The following is a 17,335-nucleotide window of genomic DNA, read 5'->3' on the forward strand; positions in this document are numbered from 1 at the left end:
GGAGATTTGATGAAGTGTTTACTTAAGGGGGCGGTTGATTAGGAATTTGTTAACGTTGGACTTGAACACATCCAATTTGTAGTCTGGTGGGAAGCAGGCAGATGGAACAGAGTTCCACAGGCGTGCAGTTCTAAGAAAGAAGCTTTGTTCATGGTATCAGCGTTTTGATTTAGGCACAGATATAGAGTGGGGGAAATTTTTAACAGTGGATTCGGCTAGACGGGTGTTTTTCGTGAAAGACTGGCGAGGGGGGGACCAGAGATTGGAGTTCAGACGAGCCCCTGCCATGGAAATAACGATAAAACAAGGATAGGCTCGCAACGTCTCTTCTGTGGGAGAGAGGTTGTAGGGTAGAGAAAAGGGCATCCCCCACTAAACCACGAAGTCTATATTGTACTCTGTCAAGGCAGGATAGGCTGTTTTAGCAGCTCCTGCCCAGATATGGCAACAGTATTCCATCCTTGGACGTACTTGGCTTTTATATAGATAGAGAATTGTTTAATTGCTATGACCTTTCATTTTTTTGTCATAAATAATTTTACCAAGAATTCTTCATAAGTTAGTTTCAGTTTTGATTATAGTTGATAGCCTGGGTGCCCAGCATTGCCTGGGTGTTTGAAGGTGTGTGTTGAGCAAAAAAAAAAAAAAAAAGAAAAAGTTGTTGGAGGCAGGCAGGCTCGCACCCATGACATGAATGCGGAAAAGAAAGTGGAGCTGTGTGTAAGGGTGTTGGTTGAGCAAAAAAAAAAAAAAAAAGTGGTAGTAGGCAGGCAGGCAGGCAGGCTCGAAGCCGTACCGTGGAGGAAGAAAAGGATGTGAAAAAAGAAAAGTGTGACGCGTTAGCTGTTGCACCCATCGCCAAATTGGAAGTGATGTAGGTTTAAATTAAGGCTAAACAATCGAAAAGAAGTGATGAATTTAGAAAATATCAGTGAAAAAAGCGACCTATCTCTGTAGAAAAGTGCCCAGTTGAGGGTGAAGGAATTGATGTTTGTGGCCATTTTTTCGATATTTATCGTCCAAAGGGTCGAGCTTTAAAATGATACCGATCTTGTGAAAATCTGTTGCCTCTGTTGAAAGTTTTTGCGAGACATACATACATACATACATACATTTAAACAGGTGAGGTTTATCATAGCTGATGGCACTCAAATTATATACATATATATTTTTTTTTCTTCATTAGTTTTGGTTTCGGTTTCAATTGAAGCTGATACACCCAAGTTATATGAATATAGTTTTTTTTTATTTTTGAAATCTCAACTTATAATATACTAGCAGGGGTGCCCGGTGTTGCCTGGGTGTTTGGATGTGTAAAAGAAAAAAAAAAGTTTTGGTAGGCAGGTAGGCTCGGACCCAAAGCCTTGAGGTGAAGGCGGAAAAGAAATCTTACCGCGACACTTAGAGGGTAGAGAAGTGAGAAGAGTTGAAATTAAACGCTTAAAAACGAACATCTGGTTTTCTAGGTCAAACATCACACCATAGAGAAATGAAATCACGCAGAGCCAGTTAAACTTTACGCTTTCTGCATATTTGTTTGTTTTTTGGGAAAACCAGCTCCCCAAAAAAAGGGGAGTGTCCAAATGAATAGCAATTGTCTGATATGATGGTGTTTCCATTGCTCATTGCTTCTGAACGTGCTGGCACACGAAGGCCGGGAACACAGTTCGCTTTCGATTTTTAGTTTCGCTTTTATACTGAAAAGCCAAACAAACAAGTGGAGACCAAGAAATAGCGTGTAAAAGTCGCTCAAATAAAAGATAGACATGACCTCCTTTCATAAATCGGATATTATAATCTAGGGAGTATATAAAAAGTTCTAAGACATGGTAATCTCCCCGAGCACCCCCCCTTCCTCCAAAGCCTTTGCCGGACATACAAAAAAAGCGCACGCACAAACACACACACATTTTTGCTTTCATATAATAGACTAGTGGGGGTGCCCGGTATTGCCTAGGTGTTTGGAGGTGTGTTGGGGGGGGGGTAAAGCAGAACAAAAAGGAATCTTAACCCTGTTTAAATATTTTAAGAAACAATGTTAAACTTAAAAAAATAAAACAAAAAAACAGCGATTTTAAAAATGGTAAAAAAAAAAAATATTTTGTACGTATAAAGGGAAAAAAAAATGGGGTGGGGGCAGGTAGGCTCGAACCTGGAGTCTTGAGGCCAATAGGCTGACAACATACACCTGCACTACGGGACAGAAACAATGTAAGACGTTAAATTTAGCAATTAAAAAGTGAACGAGTTCAAATTGAGGTAAAAAATCATGCTATTCCGCTGTTAATTATTTCTGTGAGACAGTTTCTTTTTGTTTTATTTTTTCTCTCTCCAACAAGTTGGGGAGAGCCCCAAATATCAATTGTTTGATATTACAGTTTCCACCGACATTCAAAGTGCTCATTGCCGCACGAGTGCCGTCAAGGTTTTTTTTTTTTCAGTTTCGCTTTTTTATACCGAAAAGCCAAAGGCACATGCTTTGGCCAATAAATATGGCGAAAAGCGCACATAAAAGTTGCCAAAATTAAAGATACACGCCAAGTCGTTTCATAAATCTTAGATATTATCATCTCGGCAGCATATAAAGTTATAAGAATGAGCAAGCAATCCGAGAACCAGCCCGACAAAAGCCTTTGCCGGACATACAGAAAAAATGCACACACACACACACACACACACATTTTGCCTTTTATATATATATATATATATATATATATATATATATATATATATATATAAATAAGAATCGATAGAAAATTGACTATAATAATATATACAAAATCTTCAAGAATTAAAATCTCATATTTAAGCATATTTTACGACCGGGCTATACCAGGCGTCCCTGCTAGCTTACTTAAATACTTTTGCAGTTTTAACAAAAGAATATAAAAAAAAATAATATCAGGGCGTAGCCATTTACGCTGAACATCCACAAAATGCCAACATCAATAAATTAGATATAAAAGAGTCTGCTGTGGAATTTCCACAGGTCCTGCTAGTCTGCATGATTTACATAGCCATGACAAAACGAAAATATCATATTCTAAAAATCACGTAAATTGATTGAGTAGTTTTATTTTTAAATAAGGAAATCAAATATTATGGATAACCAAAGAGTGGCCATCTTGTCCACTATTTTGGAAACCACTTAAAAGAAAACAAAGGGAGATAACAGTAATTCAAACTTGCAAGATTTATGGTATAATGCCAATCGCTTTAAAATTATTTTCTTCATAAAAATAAAACTACTTGATCAATTTATGTGATTTTTGGAATAAGGTGCCTATTTAGAATTACAGTTATTTAAAAAAAATACATAAAAATCAAAGATTTTTATGCATTTTTTTTTACATCAATCTTTATGCATTTTTTATGTATTTTTTATTTTTTTATTATATCTTTATGTATGTATTTGTCATAGAACAAAGATATCATATTCCAAAAAGTGCGTGGATTTGGCTAGTAATCTAAAATATTTATTTGTCAGATGTCAACTGATGATAAATTTGTCCGTAGAGCCCTGATTGATAGAAGTTAATTCCTTTTCATTCAGAACTTTTAAATGTATTTAAAAATAGATTTAAACAAAAGACTATCATTACATGCACTATTGAACAGATCTTTTAATTGTCATTCTACTTTGCACGAGTGAAAAAAAAATATTCACAGCTTAGAATTTTAGGTAAAAAAAGAAATGTAAAATAAAATCTGTACGGCATTAAATTTATTTTCTTTTCTAAGAAAATAAGAAACATAGTAACATAAACAAAAATAAAACGAGCAATCCATTGAAGATATGTAATGATAATATGCTTCTTGAAGGGAGTCTGTGAAATAAATAAGGGGTGCTTTCTTTCAATGTAAAATTCATCATTTACATCATCGAAAAGTGGGAGCTTGTGCAGTAGAATTCAATTTCAAAAATGCTTTTTATGTAAAACACTATCACATACTTACGTGTCGTGTTAAAATTCGTAAAAATTTTAAAATATGATGGACTAGATCTGCTAGAATTATTTTTTACAACAAAAAACATAGACAAACATTAGTGATCTGAATTTTCTATTTTGAAGTAGCGGATTTTAATATTTTATCAAAATGAGTTACCGCCCCTGAATTTTAAGAACTCTTCATTGACAATTATGATAAAACTGTATAACTCAATAAATTTTATTTTCACTTTATTTTTCTACTGGGTCATTTTTTTGGAATTTTTACTAATTTTAACATGATATGTAAGTATGTAATAGTGTTTTTATCTAAAACTAGTGCGGATACCCGGCGTTGCCTGGGTGTGGTGAGGTGGGGGGAGGGGGGTAAATCAAAACAAAATGGAAAATAAAGAATAAGCGAACGTAATAACCCTGCTTAAATATTATAACTTTTTTTTTTAATCCGAAAAAGAAATGGCATAATGTTAAAACTTCTTAAAAAAAAAAAAAAAAATCAGAAAAACAAAAACAAAAACTATAGCGAACATGATGGAAAACTAAAAAAAAAACGGATGTAAAAATGGCATAAATAACCTGTTTCAATATTAAAACTTTAAAAATCAAAAAAAAAATATATCTGATATCTAGGCTAGAACATGCTATCTTAAGATAACAACTGGTCTATGATTGTGTGAGCGAAGTTAGGTCTTTTTTTTTTATATTTAAAAGAAAGAACTTTTTTGCGCATGTATGTTTGGCTAAATTGTCATGTAGGTACGATTTTTTGCTACCCCTTCCTGTAGAAAAGTGCCCAGTTGAGGGTGAATGAATTAATGTTTTTAGCCAATTTTTCGATATTTGTCGTCCAAAGGGTCGAGCTTCAAAACGATACCGATTTTGTGAAAATGTGTCACCTCTGTGGAAAGTTTTAGGCAGACATACAAACATACATTTAAACAGATTTTTGCCCTTCATATTATAGATGCATCTATTTAAAATTGAATCACATTCAGTACAAGCACTGAAAAGTGCCTAAACTGTATTCAGTGTTTAGATACATGAATCATCAAAAATAATGTTTGTGAAGCATTTGAACATTAAAATAATGATCATTTTGTGCTTCCATAGTTTTCTTGAATAATACTTGCTGTACACCTTATGCAGATACACAAAGTATATTTTTTGTTGATGACAAAATTGTGTGATAGTTTCAAAATAATTTTTTAATGGTGGATGGTGACAAATTGGTCTTACGAAAAATAAGAGCTCCAAAAACATGTCCGGCTTCTTCCAGATCAAAAGCTTAAGAAGTAAAATTAGGATAGTTCTTTTTGTTTGTTTTTGCTATATTTCATTTATGACATCCTTTTGCTAACGTCATTTTCTTTGAGTATGTTAACTTAATTGAGACTTCTACTGAGCATAAAAAAATTTTCTTGTCATATTGTTTCAGGTTGGCTTCAAAGCAGCTGGAGGAATCCGTTCTGCTAAAGATGCCTGCACTTGGTTGTCCCTTATGAAAGAAGAACTGGGAGAAGAATGGACACAGCCATCTCTATTCCGTTTGGGAGCTAGTTCCCTGTTAGGAGATATTGAACGACAAATTCATCATTATGTTACTGGACGCTATGCTTCTGGACAAGAATTGCCTATGGCTTAGACATATATTCCTTTTTTGGTTTTGTTTTTAGTTTTCTACTTTTTCGGGCGTTTTTTTTTTTTTTTCCTCTCCATCCTTTTCTATTTTTCAACATATGCTATTCTCTCATCTGTATTTTTTCTTCTCTCGTTTTTTTTTTTTTTTTTTTTTTTACCTGATATGACACAAACCCAAGAAATATCAACTCCAGGAGGATCATTTTATGTTAAACTTATATAACAAACTGAACACCCACCTAAAAATTGAACAAATTGATTTAAAAGAAAAAAATTCATAATTTGAAAATATGGTGCTTGATCGAAAATATTCTACAAAAAATCTTTTTCCAAAAAATTAATTAAATAAAATATTTTAACACTGTTAACATTTCTTCTTTTTTTTTTTTTTATAATCATTTTTATTTCAATTATTTTTATTTGTTTTTATTTTCTTTCCTTTATTAAAAAAAAACAAAAAAGAATACCTTCTCATTGGTTACACAATTTTTAATACGGCAGACATCTTTTTCCTTTTTTCACAATTATCATAGCTGCTCATAGCAGACAGCAAAACCGTCTGGACAAATTCTAGGATCATTTTTAACAGGTATAGCAAATATCAGGAGACATAGAACAAAATAATTGGTGGAAGGCATGAATTTAATTCTCAATTTTAAAATTAAATATGTCAAATGCAGATATGTTTACTAGTTGAATTAGCCATTCTATGCAGCAGGTGTAAGCAATCATAAGTATATTCTGTGAAATATTGTCAGGAGAAATTTTGAACAGTGGATTTTGGAATTAACCAATGCAAAAGAAAAATCAATCGATTACAAATAAATTTGTGGATGCAAATTAAAATGTGGTTATTTTACATAAAAAGGGAGTTTAATTTTATTTAAGAAGAAAGCGGTCATTGGTGTCATACAAATAGACAGAGAATAAGTGTCCAGAAAAGTATGAAAATAAGATATCTTCACCATATATATATATATTAGAATTTATATGTTCAAATTTCATTTAAAAAGAATCACTTTTTAAAACAAAAATTTATTATTTGAACTAAAGAATACAGTGTTTAAATTAGAATCCTTAATCCATGGATTTTCAATCTCAGAGGGAAAATTCTAGCAAAATACTAATATTTGTTCAAAATTACCTTGCTAAATAGCATATAGAAAAAAATATTAAAGATGAAATGCCTTTAAGGAACATAGAGAAAGGGAATTATTGTTGAAAGCAAAAAAAGAATATAATTGGTATCCAAATACAGAACTAATCTTTGAAAGAGGTATGATGGTATAATTAAGTTCCTTATTGTTAGAAGATTGGTATGGTGTACGTAAAAACCAAAAGTTTCTGGTAATGCATTCAAAGCTAATTGGCAGAAATCTTTTGCGAAATTTAATCCGTTTCATTTTTGGTAGTTTCAGAAAGTAGAAGTATTATTCTTTGCATAAATTTTAAATCCAAACGATCAGGTTGAAGTTCAATTCAGCTAAAGGCAATAGTAAAATATAGTTGTTATATATTTATAATTTGGATTAAAAAAATATACATAATTACCTGGGAAATTTTGAAAAACTTTGAATCACAGCGGATAGCTTATGCGCAAACATATCTATAAAATTATAAAACTCAAATGACCTTGCAATGAGTGTTGTAACTCAACATCCGGTTTACGACTTCCGGTTGCGCATGCGTACATAAACATAAACCCATAACAGCGTAAACAAATAAACACAAATCGCTGGACCGGTTTCATTCGAACAAACGGACGTTCTTAGAAAAGCGAATATCTTAAATTTATTGAATAAAAAAACTTCAGGATATGGGAAGCAAACGCAAAACGTGATTACAAATAATACGTATAATCATCGACCTGTTTCATATATATGATATATATTATACTAAATAGCAATAAAACGTATTGTTTTACTGTGTACGTTTTCAGCATCCCAATTGTGTTTTGTTTTTTTTGCGTATAAACTATCCAAATAAACAATTGTTAATACTTTCTGCATTTTTTTTACATCATTCGTTTCCGTATTACGTTTGAGTTATTTTAACGCAATTTTCTTACAAATAAATCTACTTTAATCCGTTGACAACCATAAGAGCATTTTACAACGGCGATTTACCCACCGCCTTCCTTTTTTTTAAAATTTATTCTCCATTTTTTAATACACCTTTCTTAAAAAACATTTATACACTTTCTTCTACACTACCAACATAAATAAATAACCCCCAAAATAATTTTTTTTTAATTTGCATTACAAATAATCAACGCGACAATAAAACATATTGTTTTACTGTGTACGTTTTCAACATCCCAATTGTTTTTTGTTTTTTTTTACGAGTTTAAATTAAAAGATATATCAAAATTTGAATTTAACTTTAAGTATTATGGTATCTGTTCAGTGCACATTTACCTATAAGTATGGCAAACCATTTATAATTCAATGGCTGTAAGTTTTTTTTAAAAAAATAAACAATTATAAACAAACGACTCATAGAAATCTATCTATATTCTTTTTTCATTCTAATATACTTTCATAGAAATGTTTCTGTTATGTCACAGAAAACTATTTTCTTTGCATCACAAGTGTCACGCTCATACATTAATTCCATAGCTAATATAACATACTGACCCAACAGGTCACGGGTAGTCTAGTATATATATATATATATATATATATATATATTAATGATGAAGCGATTTCAATACAATTACCAATTCTGTATTAAATCCCTGGTTCCAGTACAATTACCAATTCTCATAAATCTCTAAATATTGAACTATAGAATTATTTTTTCCTGATTATCATAAAAACAAAAAAAATGTGCAGATATTTTCCTAAATATAAAAATGCACTTATTGGCGATGATTTTAGTTTTACTAATAAAAAACAATAAATATTTATTATTTTATCATTAATACCAGCAGTGTGAGAATTGGTTTTAAACAAAAATCAAATAAAGAAACAACATTTAAAGGAATCGTTCTTGGCATCAGAAAATAGGCACAATTTTTTTCTGATACCGATTCCGATGCCTCAAAAAGTTCCAATTTTTCAAATTCCGATTAATAATCCCAACACTAATATTAATGTTATTTTTTTTTATCTATGATACACATAATTGAAAAGTATTCAATTGTTTTTTTTAATGGAAGGGCATTGTCTCAATGCTAAATGGAAATCATTATTTTTCACCATCCACAAACACGTTTTGTCGTCTCTATAACTCATCAGTGCAACTGAATTTAATAGTAAGACAAAGTGAGATTTGAACCTGACTAGATGTAGTCACACTAATGAGGTATATAGATGAGGAAATACATGTCTGTAGATAACTGTTTCATAAAGATATATATAAATTGAAATACGTAAGTTTAGAAAGCCAATTCTATGTGTTTAATCCTGAGGGAGATACTATGCAAGCCGAAAATTTGATTTTTAAACAAATGTTTGCTTATTTTTAAAAGAATTTGTGCTTGTTAAGATAGTTAATAGATCGATTTTTTTTTTTTTTTAAATATGTAGCTTTCAGCAAAAATAAGTTGTCATGTTGAAAATAGTAATGTATCCAAAAATTAATTCGGTAAAACAATTGCTATTGTTTTCTAGTAAGAAAAAGTCTATCACTATTTTCTAAAACAAAATGTCATCCATTAAAGTACCGAAAAGAGAGATAAACATCTCCCCCTGTATTCATAATCTTCAAGCTGTTCATATCTAGGAAAATGCAATTTATCCCCATTTTCTGTAAAAATTACTTTAACTATAAATAATTTTCTACTTGAATTTTTGGGATATATTGCTATTTTCGACATGACAAGTACTGCTGTTTTTGCTTAAAACCACATATTTAAATCGGAACCACCTAGAACTGCACTTACGTACTGGTGAACACTCCTTGGAGTCTTTATTGGGTTACATCGTCTTTCTGTTTTGTCAACGACATTTGACCTCTATCCCCCTCTCCCACCTCAACTTTACAGTACGAGAAAGCTCCCCACAATGACTTAGTCTACAATACATTATCATCTGCATTGCACTGTAGAGAATCTGCTGTTGATTTTAAAATATTGTTTTTATATGTAAAGGCTTGAATTGTTTAAAATACAAAAGTCAAGTATCATGCTTCAATTATGCTCTAAGCAGAAACATTCATTTCACACATGCCCCTGTCATATAAAACCGCCTACTGTTGATTTTATATGTCTGGCTGTATTGCTTTTGAAGTGATAATGGTTTGAATTTAAGTTTAAAATGTAAAAGTCAAGTATTATGGTGCAATTGTGCTTTAAGCAGAAACATTCATTTTGAACATGCCCCTGTCATATCAAAGAACCTACTGTTGGGCCTTTCGGTTTGTGTGGTAATAAAACTTGTAAAATACACTTATTAGATATTAGGCTGTGTAAGGTGTTAACTTTGGCCAAAATTGACTGTTCCTTCTTTAATCAAATTATTTCGATTATTGATATTTATCAAAGACATTCCGATACAAAACCTATCTAAAAACACTGCCAAGCACATAAATTACCCTCGTGTGAAATTTCGTAAAAATTTACCCAGCCATTTTCGAGTCCATAGGGAACGAACTCACACACACACATAGACACACACAGAGACAAAGTTACTTTTATATAACAGTAGAGATAGTGATGGAGATTATTTTATTTTTATTTTCTTTTATTTATTTTTCTGTGTATTTCTAAAGGAAATAGAGGAAAGGAGGTATTAGATTAGAAAGCCTTCCAGCATTCAGGGACCTCTACAGTGAAGGAGTGTGATTTTGCTGTTAGTTTTGTCTGTTTTTATGTGTGTAAGTGTAGAAAATTCGTTGGAGCACATTCGATTGAAGTACTTGTAAAAAAAGCACAGGGGTGCAACACAGAAGTGATGGGACAGGAGATGGAGCTTGGTAGGTAGTGTGGGACCTGTTAATTTAGAGACTCATTGTTGAACTCTATCCATGTGAAAAAAACTACTGATTGGTGCACCAGCCCAAATGTAACAACAACATTTGGGCTGGTGAATCTCTGTCCCATTTGAAGGTTCTTAATAAATTTCAAAAACGTATCTGTAATTTGATTGGCCCAGACTTTCTTCTTCGCTGCAACCTCTCTCTCACAGACGTGCTGTTGCTAGCCTCAGGCTTTTCTACAAATACTATTATGGCATGTGTTCCTCAGAATTGTCTGGTCTATTCCCCGTTTCTTTGTTTCCAGCTTGTTTATTGACGCGTTGGTCTCCATCAATTCACTCTTTTAATACCTCATTGTAATACAGCTTCCAATTCCAGTGGATTCTTTCCAAGGACTGCAAGGTTGTTGAACTCTCTTCCTGCTCACCGTTTTTCTTGTTATCTATATATATATATATATATATATATATATATATATTTCCTTGTTTTTATATTTTATAGCCTCGTTTTTTTTTTCTTTTCAAAACTAAAGTCAATAGGCATCTCCAGTCTTTGCAATAATCATTTTTAGTTCTTGTTAACTCCTTACATCAAGTGGTTTCATGCCTTGCCTCAAGCGATTTCCATTAAAAGAAAATGCTCTATGTATAGACTTTGTAGAGATAAAGGATACTTGCAGGTGTAAAAAGTTTTCTAGCCGAGTAGAGGGAGTCCATCCTGCAGCAGACTTGGCAGTATCTTCTATGTATTTATTCACATTTATGTTACGCAGGGAATTAGAATGTTAGAGTACTTACAAAAGTATTATACTACTTCAATTTAAATTTAAAAAAAAAAAAAAAAGTAATCTACTCATTAGGAATTAAATTAGATTGAGAATTTATCATTTCTTTTAATATGTACCAGCGGGAGGTGAGCTTTGCCCGGTGGTAAAATACGCTTAAATATAATATTTTAATTTATCCAGATTTCGTATATATTATTATTATCGAGTTGTCATTTCAAAAGGAAAAAAAAAAAGTATTTGGGTGCCATCTGTTAGAATCGAAACCAAAAGCAAAATTTTAGCATTCAAAGCTAGTGATGTTACCACTGTACCAACGTGATACGCATATGAACTGATAAAAATTAAAAATAAACTTACTAAAATAAACTTACTAAACTGTTTAAACGTTGTCTTAAGGAGAATAGTTTCCCATCTCCCTGGAAAATTTCATCAGTATGCCCTGTATTTAAGAATTCAGGTGATCGCTCATCCCCCTCTCAGTACAGGCCAATAAGTCTCCTGTGCGTCATGAGTAAGTTGCTGGAATCTGTGTTAAATACAGAAGTAATCAACCATCTCAACAAAAATAACCTTCTTAGTGACACTCAATATGGTTTCCGTTCTGCTAGATCTACAGCAGATGTGCTTACAGTTATCTCATAGGATTAGCAAATCTCTCGACGGAGGCAACCTTTCTAGGGCAATTGCTCTTGACATATCTAAGGCCTTTGATAGGGTATGGCATAAAGGTTTACTTCATAAGATCTCTAGCTATGGTATTGCTGGAAATGTCTTCTCAATTATTAAATCATTTCTTTCTGATAGGTTCATAAGAGTAGTAGTTGAGGGGCAAAAATCAGAAGCTCACAGTATTAATGCCGGTGTCCCTCAGGGATCCATCCTGGGCCCAACTCTTTTCCTGATCTATATTAATGATCTTCCAAATCACATCCTTACATCATTTGTAGACATCTATGCTGACGACACTACCATTTATGGTAGCACATCTAAGACAGTAAACGACCAAGTTCTCTCCAATTCTCTCTCCTCTGATCTTGAGCACGTAGTACAATGGGGTAAGGAGTGGCTGGTTACTTTTAATGCATCTAAAACCAAGCTTCTCTTATTACATCATCAACATTCTGATCCACATCTGGCATCAATTGAAATGAATGGCTCTCGTCTTCAGGAGGCCTCAAGTTTTAACAAGCTTTTTGGCTTGACCATTACTCCTGATCTTAAATGGAACACGTACATCAAATCTGTTGCCAAGGCCGCTGGAAAAATGGTGGGATCTTTCTATCGATCCGGTAGATATCTCACTGCTGATGCTATTCTCTATCTATATAAGAGCCAGGTACGTCCAAGGATGGAATACTGTTGCCACATCTGGGCAGGAGCTGCTAGAAAGGACTTGGCCTGCCTTGATAGAGTTCAAAATAGACTTTTTTTTCTTTTTTTTTTTTTTTTTTTACACAGTGATCACCACTTATCAAGGCCCGGAAGCCACTCAGGGATAAGGGTTATTGCAAGTACATTACGTTAGTGAGGAGATTTGCTGAAATGTTTACTTAAGGGGGCGGTTCATTAGGAATTTGTTAACATTGGACTTGAAGACATCCAAGTTGTAGTCCGGAGGGAAGCAGGCAGATTTCATGTTGAGGTTTAAGGATTTGTGGAATAGGTCGGCATACTTGGTTAGAGCAGTACAGAGAGGGAAAGTAAGAGAGAAAAAGACAGGAAATTTATTTTTTGTAGCACACGAAAAGGTAAAGCCGTAACAATTACTCACTAGTATGGCATCGAGAGGCCCCACCAGAGACTACTGCATGGTCCAGATCCACTCACCAAATGGCAATACAGCAGTCCCAGTACTTTGCGCCTGCTGATAGGACAGCCTCCTTAGTGGTTAATCCAAGGTTCGGGTCCCTGACTATCAGGCGGATAACGTCAGCCCAGACAAACGTTTACCTCCAGCACCCTTACTAGTGACATGGCCACAAGGACAGATAGAGACAGAAAAATTTCCGACATCTCAGACTACTGGTCACCAAGTACTACCGACCTTTAAGCAGCTTTTTCTTCACCCTTTGTCAGAAAAATCACTCATTGAATGAGGACTGGATGACAAAATAGGAGAAGCGAGAGTTACTGGAGCTGCCGATAACACATCCACTGTATTATCTACTCTCCATTAAAAAAAAAAAAAATAAAAAAAGGGGGGGGGGGAATGGGGACAAGTGACTTAGACTTCGTAGCCTCGTAGGAGATGTCCTTTTCTCTTCCTTGCAACCTCTATCTCACAGAAGAGATGTTGCGAGTTTGTCTCTGATGTATCGTTATTTTCATGGAAAGTGTTCGACTGAGCTTCAATCTATGGTCCCCCCTCGCCAAACTTTCACAAGAAACACTCGTCTAGCTGTAAACACTATCAATAATTCCCCCCACTCTTTATCTGTGCCTAAACCTAAACGTAGATTCCATGAACAAAGCTTCTTTCTTAGAACTGCACGCCTGTGGAATTGTCTTCCGTTTTCCTGCTTTCCGGCTGACTACAATATGGCTGTCTTCAAGTCTAACGTAAATAAGTTCTTGATGAGCCGTTCCATATAATTTTTCAAATTTACCAAATTTTCATTACTAATGATTACTATATTGTCCAATTTCTACTGTACACTCTTTAACCCTTATCCTTGAGTGGCCTCTTGGCCTTGATAATGTGGTGATGCCTATGTAAAAAAAAAAAGATGAATATACAAAATATGTAACAATTTTTTTTCAATTTTGACCCATTTTTGACCCCTTAAAAACTATTTTAACCAACTTTTAGTTTCAGCAGAGATAGAGTTTGAAAATATGGAGACAAACAGACAGACATATAGCCTTTTATATATTAGATTTTTTTGATGATTTAAATAATTTTTCAAATCCTATTTCAAATAAAGAGCATATACAAAGTCATTGTAGATTTTACAGCTGTTTCAAGGTAGTGTTTATTTTAAGTCAAATACTGAGTCAAACGTTTTTTAAAACACTGGCTTATGTTCAGAACAAAATTTTTGTCAGTATCCAGCAAAAAATACAAATCAACTAAAATGTTCGAAAAATTCTTTGAATAGATATGCTATATAGTTTTGTTATGGCCAATCAATCATCTAGCGAGAGTAAAGTTGAAAACCTTCAAAGTTGAACTCTCAAAGACACTGATGTAGGTCACTCAAATAAATATATTATTACTTACTAGTAGTTCAGCCCGGCTTTGCTCAGGCCCTATGTACTGTTCATAACTTTATGTGCATATTTATATATAAATTAAAAAGTTTGACTCCTGTCCAGATAACCTACATCTAAAATTTCAAGTGTTAAGACCCAAAATTGGTGGAGGAGTTTTGTCTCTAAAGGTCAACTCTTTCAACTTTGACCTCTTGGCAGGCAAATTTTCACCCCAAAACTGATTAAAAAGCTTGCTGCATGTCTGAATACTCATTTATGTAAAATTTCAAATGTTTAGACTAAAAATTGGCTCAATAGTTTTCTAGAGACCGCAAAGGTAAAATATTTTGAACTTTGACCCCTTGGCAGCCAAATTTTCGGCCAAAAACCGATTAAAAAGCTTGCCCTATGTCTGAATACACTTTATGTAAAATTTAAAATGTTTAGACCAAAAATTGGCTGAGAAATTTGGTAGAGACTGCAGAGGTCAAATTTTTTAAATTTGACACCAATTTTGAGCCCTTAACATTTATTGTTTTGGGCTCAAATCAAATTAAAAAGTTTGATCCATGTCCAAGTAACCTACATCTAAAATTTCAAATGTTTAGACCCGAAATTGGCGGAGGAGTTTGGTAGAGTTTTCAAAGGTCAAATTGTTGAACTTTAACCCCTTGACAGCCAAATTTATGGCTGAAAACCGATTAAAAAGATTTTCCCAAATCTCAATACCCCTTATCTCGAGTTTGTAGACTGAAAATTGACAGAGTAATTTGGTAGGAAAATGTACATACACACAGAGACAATTTCACTTATATAGATATATAGATTTATAGAAGGGCTTTGTTTACCTTTCATTCAATGAGCCGTTTTGTTAAATAGGGTGGAATGATAAAATTGTCACCCTAGAAAAGACGACATGATTCCATTTCTGTTTAATGAAAATCAGTTTTCTTTTTTTGTGCAGACCATCTAATAGTTGGCCAGATGTGTACAAATCCCAAGAGTGATAGGTGCCTTCTATCATGTCTGAAAGTGACCCAATGTTCAACGAACGAGATTGGAGATGTGCTGCTGTACAACTCATACTCTCTACCGATCCAAGTTATAACAACAGGACCATTGCCAACATCATCAAAATGCATCGCTGGATTGCTATGAATAACAGGGATGTGCCCAGGGTGATGAAAACAAAGTTTCTGGTTACAGTTATGGTCTTTGGTATGGTTTCAAGTGACGGCCACATCATGTCACCTTACATATTCGAAGTCGGCTTGAAAGTCAACACCAAAGTGTACCTGGATGTGCTGAAGAGTGTGGTGATCCTCTGGTGCAATCAGGTGGCTGCTAGCAGATGTTGCGTGTGGCAACAGGACTCGGTGCCAGCTCACAAATCCAAAGAGACCCAGACTTGGCTTCAGAAACAGTGTTACGACTTTGTACCCTTCTATCACTAGCTTCCCCCCCCCACAGTCCCTCGATCTGAACCCCTAGACTACTTTCATCAATATGACCTCCCAGCCAACCTGATCACTGCCATCCACCGAGTATTTGCCAAGCTCCTGCCAGCGCTTGTGGGAAATTCTGGGCTTGTATCGAGGCGGTGATTGAGGCTGAAGGCGGCTACATTGAATAGATGTCAGCTTTACTACATAATCAAGTTACCTGAATTGATTTTTTTCAGTAAAAGTTTTAAAATAAAGTTGTACTGTTGTTTTCTTTAGGGCGACAAATTCATCGTTCCACCTTGTATAGGAGTTGGTTTTCTAAGGGATTTTTTTCCTCGCGCCCCAAATCAACAGAGATTAGACCATTCCTGCAATTACCGGGTCCCTATTGATTGCAGTGCAATGGTGGTTCTCTGCCGTTCTAAGAAGTTCCCCCCTTCCAGGCTTTGCATTCACTCTTTAAGAAGGGCTTAGTTTATTGCTAATCACCTGAGGCGTCTCTGCTGCGGAATGCCAATGGGGCTGCACAGTTATCTTTTGCAGAGTCAGTGCTCCTCTTCTGGAGTGTTGACTTTTCAATCTCACTTTCCAACCTGAGTGTCAAAGTTCTTGTGGTGAGAGAGAAATAAATACATAGGTCCAACTGAAGATAAACTCCTGTAAGATAACTAGTTTGTCAATGGTACAGCTCCCCTTTTGAAATTTCAAAGGAAGCAATATGGATAAAACGTATGAGCCTACATCCAATTTTCAACTGGCAAATGCGTTTTTATGCCACATTTAAAAAATAGGAGGAGGGTTCTTATATTAACAACATTTCTTCATTGTAAATTATTTCTCGTCTCTTTTGTATATATACTCTTTCACGCCCAATATATACTGTATTATATGGGTTTTAAGTAAGCTATTCGTTATATGATTTTATTTTGGTGAATGTCAGATGAATGTTTGATATGATCATGATGTTTTGGTGAATGATTGATCAACGAATGTAACTAAATTAATTACTGTTAGATGACACCAACTCCTCTCCACCCATCCTTTTTCAACATACTGTCTAATGCCTTACTGAACCAAGTACCTCTTCCTCTGCTGAAGGAAAATGTAATGAAAGGTCGTAAGATAGGAGATTAAAAAGTCAGCACACAAGAAGTGTATGTACTCTGGCCGACAAAAATGCCTGAGCAGCCCGTCGGCATTTCCTGGTAGGGAAGCTTCAAGCGATTTTGTTTAAACAAAAAAATGAAAATCATAACAAAGATTTAATCAAAACAATAATTAGAAAATTCATGTTTTTGCAAAGGCATGAAGCCCAAATTGTTTTAGCGGAGGGGGGGTGCTTGATGATCATGCAATTTTGCTAAATGCTTTTGGACCTTTATCCGACGCTACTCTCACCGAAA

General features: G+C 34.2%; 1 protein-coding gene across 1 annotated transcript in view; it reads left to right on the plus strand.

Annotated features, from left to right (window-relative positions):
• Positions 1-5,956, plus strand: part of LOC145239789 (deoxyribose-phosphate aldolase-like) — a 33,393-nt gene extending 27,437 nt beyond the window's left edge. The window contains exon 8 of the mRNA XM_080103288.1: positions 5,386-5,956. Within this exon, the coding sequence (XP_079959414.1) occupies positions 5,386-5,592 (207 nt within the window). The 3' untranslated portion in view covers positions 5,593-5,956. The remainder of the gene's footprint in view (positions 1-5,385) is intronic.
• Positions 5,957-17,335: the final 11,379 nt, after the last annotated feature.

Source organism: Euprymna scolopes, chromosome 19, assembly GCF_053919585.1.
Source record: "Euprymna scolopes isolate OS-2025 chromosome 19, ASM5391958v1, whole genome shotgun sequence".
In the NCBI taxonomy this organism is placed as follows: Eukaryota; Metazoa; Mollusca; class Cephalopoda; order Sepiida; family Sepiolidae; genus Euprymna; species Euprymna scolopes.